The sequence below is a fragment of the Palaemon carinicauda genome, chromosome 4, assembly GCF_036898095.1.
Source record: "Palaemon carinicauda isolate YSFRI2023 chromosome 4, ASM3689809v2, whole genome shotgun sequence".
In the NCBI taxonomy this organism is placed as follows: domain Eukaryota; kingdom Metazoa; phylum Arthropoda; class Malacostraca; order Decapoda; family Palaemonidae; genus Palaemon; species Palaemon carinicauda.
In genome coordinates, this window is record NC_090728.1 from 70585333 (window position 1) to 70592832 (window position 7500).

At 32.9% G+C, this 7500-nt stretch overlaps 2 protein-coding genes across 8 annotated transcripts in view; one reads left to right on the forward strand and one right to left on the reverse strand.

The window, feature by feature from the left end:
* The window catches only part of Men-b (Malic enzyme b), a 129860-nt gene that overhangs the window by 81918 nt on the left and 40442 nt on the right, over positions 1–7500 (reverse strand). The window contains exon 1 of one of the 7 annotated variants that reach the window (XM_068372354.1): positions 1493–1657. The exons of the other annotated variants lie outside the window; for them this stretch is intronic. Within the exon in view, the coding sequence (XP_068228455.1) occupies positions 1493–1500 (8 nt within the window). The 5' untranslated portion in view covers positions 1501–1657. Of the gene's footprint in view, positions 1–1492; positions 1658–7500 lie in introns of those variants that run through there. 7 annotated transcript variants of the gene reach the window in all.
* The window catches only part of LOC137640007 (uncharacterized), an 88317-nt gene that overhangs the window by 15033 nt on the left and 65784 nt on the right, over positions 1–7500 (forward strand). The window lies entirely within an intron of this gene.

Here is a 7500-nt window from a genome sequence, read left to right on the forward strand (position 1 = left end):
ACTTTCTGCTTTAGTTTTGAGACCAAACCATGTTTTATAAAATAACCTTCAAATGTTAACTTACATCTCCATCCTACTCGAAGACGCTAATTTTAGATGTTATAAAGAAAAACAAGTTCAGTATAATAACCTTTTCGGGAAAAAAAATCACATACATAAAAATATTTGAAAAAAAAATTTGGTCACTAGCAATTGAAAAATATATGGAAATATCTAAGGTTTCTGGAAATTTCCATAAACGTCAAAATGATAACATTTGTCCATTGATGTTATGACTGACTATTACTGGATTATCTCCTTGGCTCGAGGAAGAGACTTTAAGGGGAAAACATAAGAGCAAAAGAAGTAGTCTTCAAAATTGAAAGCGAGTGGAGAGAATACTAAATCGTAAAGTACAAATATAATCGCTTAAAGAGAACTAAATGAAAAAGGTCCGGGAAGCAGCAACAGATATAAGAACGCTTGTATCTTCTTGTAAATTGCCTAATGGGAAATGGGGAAAAAGATGGTTAGAGACCTAGCATTATAGCTGATAAATTTATAGAATTCTTTATATATATATATATATATATATATATATATATATATATATATATATATATATATATATATATATATAAAACAGACTGGTGTTGAACCATAAGATTTAATGGTTCGTGTAATTGATAATTATTTCCAATTCGTACTCGAGTTTCTGGCAATCAAATAGTTCAGATACCCAAATGCTTCATTATCAATACAATTGGATTGTAAATAATTTAATAGTTAATGTGCAATTGTTTCAAACCCAGCAATAAGAACAAGATCGGGATGCCACATTTGTCCCAATCCACGAATTTCAGCAGATTATTTACAACAGAACATAAAGCTGTCTCCGTGGAATATATCTATCATTGCTGACTGGTTATCTGGTAAAGCTTCGATTCATCCAAAGTGACCAGAGTCCAATAACAATAATATTCTGGTACTTTTGTCACATTAAGTTGTCATAAATTTTAGTCCCGATAATGGAGATGACTTTTCAGAACTGGTGAAACTAAAGCCACTTTCCGTAAGACTTGGAACGTTTTCTGCTCCTTTTGTTAAATCTTTTAAGATGAAGAATGTCCCTGAGAAAGTGTACCAAGCTCAATACTAAATTTATGTTGTATCCTTTCCATTGATATAGACAAATGGAATAAAGTTCAAGCTATTTGCGAAGGATATAGAATTCTACTTCACAAATGACACTGATGAAACAGATCATTTAAACGGCGTTCTTACTAATGTACGGGAATGCATGAGAGTTAAACAACTAAAACTAAAGTAAAACAAAGCAGAGTTTCTGGTGGTAGGAAAGAAAAACATTTTAGAAAATTTGATGACATCCTAATAAATATTAATGACGAGATGGTCCCGATAACTAGTCGAGTTCATTATTTAGGCGTATAAAAGGACTATACTTTGTCTCAGTGATCAAATAAATGATGCAGTTAGCCTCACTAGATATTACCTTAACATTTCTTTATAAAGAAATATCTGGATGATTGATCTGTTAAGAATCTTATGACTGTATTAATACCAGGTTCTATCACTACAACTTATAACAACATACGCACAGAACTTAAGCTACAAAACACAATAAACAGAGGAGCAAGATTGATAAAAATGCGTTCCACCCCGAGAAACGATTGCCCCTGTACTGATTATATCACAGTGGCTACCTATTAACGCTAGAATGATCTACAAGATAAGAGCAATGACTCGTCTACTTACCAGACCTGGACGTCCAAAACAATTAATGGACCTACAAATCTTATCGACACGATAATATTTACAAATAGTTTCAAAGTTACTAAAAACAAATTGGACCTTGATTGTGAGTTCTTGAGCTCTGAATATGTAACCCCAAGAATACTTGACAAGCTTCCACTTAAACATCATGACTGGTGGTATAAAAGCGTTAAGAACTTGCAAGTGCTACAATAACGTGCATTGGACTATTAACGCGGATCACTCATTATGATTCTATAGTTAGGAATGCTTACGACAAAAAAAAAAAATCTTTTAAAGGTAGCGCAAGGTTTTGCCATGTGATAGCGCTTTTGATCCCCTCTATTCATATACCTATTCTAAATCTATATTCGTGACTATAGCACCCCATCTCACTTTTCAAATTACAATACTGACCATTATGGAGTAATCAATAAATCCTCAAACATACCCTAATCGACTTATGATCCTTGGTTCAATGGTCAGGAGTAATCTCTCTACAGGGCAGTCAAAAGTCTCAACAAATCTTTAGTAGTCATATGACGAAGGATGTCACAAAGGAGTCTCTCTATACTACAGTATGAAGAAGACAATTCCATTAAAAGCTATCGTGAGAGGCCCAAATACAGGGGGTCTCTTGATACAACAGTTGCCAAATATTCTCCTAAATAGTGCCAAAGCTGTAGTGTCAAGACATAATTAACGGACTTTTGCGGGAACTTGCTATTTAGCCTATTTGATATTGTCCATAAGAATAATAATAATAATAATAATAATAATAATAATAATAATAATAATAATAATAATAACAAAAACCTACTTAACATTATGGATACCTCAAAATCCATTCCAATGACTATATGTACAAAAACCCTATAATAAAGCAAATATTTTCACGAACTCAGCACGAGAGAGAGAGAGAGAGAGAGAGAGAGAGAGAGAGAGAGAGAGAGAGAGAGAGAGAGAGAGAGAGAGAGAGAGAATTATAGTAAGGAGTTAATGGAACGGAAATACCTGATAGTGGGCTGGGCACAAGACACAAATAAGAGGCTCTCAGGGTTTTCCCGCACAAGCAAACAGATTTTTTCGTCGTAATTTCCCATCAAATTCGTGACAAGTCACTGGTTGACCTTGAAAATAAAGGATTGCCTGCGGACATAACACCTCTGGGGACACGTCACATACGAGCTGATAACTTGTGATTTTCAGCAAATTATCATGGATAGGTTAGTTATGGCCGAACACCTACACCGTCTATGCTATCCAGAATGTTTAAAGTGGAATTTCTAATGAATTTTGCGAATCGTTAATAAATGTGCATTTCAACTTTGATATTTCACAGAATTTAATTATATATATATATATATATATATATATATATATATATATGTATATATACATACACATATATATATATATACATATAAATATAGACATATATATATATATATATATATATATATATATATATATATATATATATATATATGCATACATACACAGTAAAATAAAAGCAAAGAGCATGAAATGTTATCAACAAGTATTATCTAAATATTATCAATCAAACTGATACCCACGAATCTGATAAGCAATCTAATTTCTAACATTCTAAATTAATAAAGGCCAAGTAAACATTTGAAAACAACAGAATTGCCTTTTGATAGATTTGCTTATCTTGAATAAGATAAGAATACAAACGCAGAGTTCGAAGTAAGATTTCCTCATCCTTAACTTCATTTGAAAACCCCAAATTACAGGCCCAGTCCGTCTATAAAGAATAACCGACAACCCTTGTCAATGTCCAGTCTACAAAATCATAACTATGATCTAACATTGGTTTTATTCAACAGAAAAATCCAGGTATGAACTGTATCTACGAATTCGTAAGATACCTTTTTTTTGTCCAATTCGGTCGCAGCGATATTATAAACATGTGTATTGTTCTGTAACGCTTAAAGTATGGTCAAATACGCAAATTATGACAACAAATCTAAGTTTGAAAAATTATTTTCTAAAGTAATATTAGGATAAACACGTATGGAACATGAATGGCTACTAAAAATTTATTAAAAAGTTTATTGCAAAACAAGGTATTAGAAAGAATAAAACATTTGTCAAACCAAGTTCACAAACACAAACTATTGCACCACAATAAGATTTAATTACATGATTAATGTGGACGTGGAATTGAACATACCCACGTAGGTTGATTTCAATACCGTGCAGTACAATTTACTCTATTGGAAGTCTACTGTAGATTACCCTGAACGCACTACAGTACTTGCCCGCCGGTACCATGACAACCAGATAAAAATATCCAGGGCACACCCCGGAAGGAATACACGGCTGTCTTACATTGCCAATACATTCACAAACTTTATCGACGGGTAACTGATTACAAAATAATTTTAGGTTCTGTGCCAAGCCAAGTAAATTTATGTGTAAACTTAAAAGAACTTTGCACAAACATTTTTAATAAAATTTCTAATTTTAGAACTTATAACTGTAATGCAAACATATCTACAGATCGTCTTCAGAACCCTTTACATGAAATGAAACAGTCTCGTGCCCCATACATAAGGTCAATAACTAATAATAATGGATCATTAAGGGCGCAGATCTTCCAAACATCCATTTAACTTCAGGTACTTGTCATAGGAACTAGTAACTTACGTGCACTTGCTTATAATTAACCACTAAAACAACTGTATTGCGAAACACTTTTTTTTTACTCCCGTTTACTCGATTTCTTTCTTTCTTTCTCTCACTCACTTCACTTCCACCACCACCAGTTATAGCACGACTGGCACTCCCACTCATCCTCAACCGGCATCCCCAACAAAACTCCCTTCACCACCAGTTACATACTATTCCCTATCAACGGCTTCCCCCTGGCACACACACTACCTGCTGGCACATCCACACTGCTCGTCGATTCTGAACCTGTTTCCTTCCTCCTCTTTCTTTATTCCACTGCTATTCTAAGTTTCATTTCATTTTCTTTCTTTTACACAGAGAGAGAGAGAGAGAGAGAGAGAGAGAGAGAGAGAGAGAGAGAGAGATAATACCGGCACTATGAACATCTGCATATCCGCCTCCGATGGTAAAAAAGTTTTAATGAAAAAACAAATATACGGTGTGTGTACATATATATATATACATATACACACATATATATATATATATATATATATATATATATATATATATATATATATATATATATATATATATATACACTATAGGGTAAATTTTGCAAATTCAAGCTAATAGTTGTTCAACTACGAAACATTACATAATACTCTCACACACAAACACACACGCTCACACACAGGTGGAGTACATGAAATCCGAATGAATGACTTCTGAAATAGGGTATAGGCGAAAACAAACAATAACAGGCTATAATGCAGTAATGTGTATATTTTCCATTAATTTTCAACTAATTTCCAGCTAAAGTCACAATAGTACAAATGTTTGTTACACAAATTGTATACAGTACATGTGACAAGAAAACTATTAACAGTGAAAAATATAGGACATGTAGCTGTCAATATTATCAAAACATAAGTCAATTTAAGCTATACATAGAAATTCAATAAATATACACAATTGCCATGCACGTAAGAAGTTGCCCTCCCTCAAATAAACCTAACACATTCGGAGCGAGATCGCCCCGAGATTGGTTGACTGCACATATGTCAGTGCCATAATTATCATTATCAATATTATTATTTGCTAAGCTAAAACCCTAGTTGGGGGCCCCAACAGAGAAAATAGCCCAGTGAAGAAAGCGAACAAGGAAAAATTAAATATTTTAGGAACAGTAACATTAAAAAAAATATTTCCTATATACACTATAGAAACTTTTAAAACAATAGTGCGTCTGAGCGTACCCTCAAGCAAGAGAACACTAACCCAAGGCAGTGAAAGACTATGGTACAGAAGCTAAGGCACTACCCAAGATTAGAGAACAATGGTTTTATTTTGGAGTAATTCTTTTAGAAGAGCCGCTTACCATGGCTAGTCTCTTCTGCCCTTACCAAAAGGAAAATAGACACTGAACAATTACAGTGCAGTAACCCCGTGGGTGAAAAAGAATTGTTTGGTAATCTCAGTGTTGTCAAGTGTATGAGGACAGAGGAGAATCTGTAAAGAATAGGCCAGACTATCTGGTGTATGTACAAGTAAAGGGGAAAGTGAACCGTAACCAGAGAGAAGGAGCCACTGTATTGCCAGTCAAAGAGTCAAAGGCCCCTAGAACTCTCTAACGGTAATATGGCTCGTACCCTGGCCAACCTACTACCTATAACAGCAGGATGAGACAAGAGGGAATAGGGGTGCAATGACGTAACCGTAAGGCTGTATGGTTTTGTCATTCTCCTAGTTCTAATCACGGATCAAGGTCAAACACACAAGCATTGTTTCTACAAGTGAGGTATCTGGCGTTTGGGATTGATTATTATTAAAGGGATGGCGATTTAACAGCGCAATGACTCAAACTTACAGATCTGGCATGAATACATTCGGGAATCATATATATATATATATATATATATATATATATATATATATATATATATATATATATATATATATATACATATATGTTTATGTAATATATGTATGTGTACATATTATATATATATATATATATATATATATATATATATATATATACATATATGTTTATGTAATATATGTGTGTATATATTATATATATATATATATATATATATATATATATATATTATATATATATATATATATATATATATATATATATATATCAAATGATATTGGTAAAATCACAAGTTAGAAATTAAAACCTATGATAGATAGATATCCAAATTTTCTCTATGAAACCAGTTTCTTAAAACAAAATCTTAAGAGCAGAAAAATATTCATAATTAGATAAAATGTCAGATAACGTTCCTGGCTAAAAGATAAATATTTACGTTTTAAATATCACACATTCACTAAAGATATGTTGTACTTGGGAACGGTTTCGTCTTGTACACATTAAAAATACATGGATCGATCTTTTGTGACAAATTCAGAATTTTATTACAATCACTTCAGTCCTTTTATCCTACAGACTCATTATCACAATTATTTTGCCACTTTGTTACCATATGATGCTTCATTGTAGTTAAATACAGTCGACCTTAACAGGGAGTTTAATGCGGAGTTATGGTCATATCATGGCTGATTTAACAGAGCATCTGCATTTTCATTACCAAATACTCCAGCCAAACTATGCTGGAATCCAGCATACATTAATAAGTGTCCCTTTAGAATAAAACTAGTGAAGGAGCTATTTAAATTGCGATACTTACTAGTTAATTCTTGTGTTTAAAAAAAACTACAGGTCTTGGTCAAACCTATGAGGACTACTATGGCATTTCTAGAATCAGAATACACAAACTTTATATTCTCACCAAATTCAATTGTTTTAACAATATCTATTGCTATTAAAATCGCATTGAGTTCTGATGCAAATACTCATGCTACACTAGGTAAAACGAGCAGACTAATTATGGTTGATTAAGGTTCATTCTGATGTTCGCAGATTGTCTTAGTCCATTTGGTCTTATTGGGAATGATGGTTCGTGATTGTTAATATAACATTTTGATTAAAGAGGTTCTTTGTTGGGAAATTAGAGGATGGGATCTTTAATATACTTCGCATTGTTGTAAAATCTTGATGCAAGGACAACAGTGGTTTCCTACTTTCACCCAAAACTG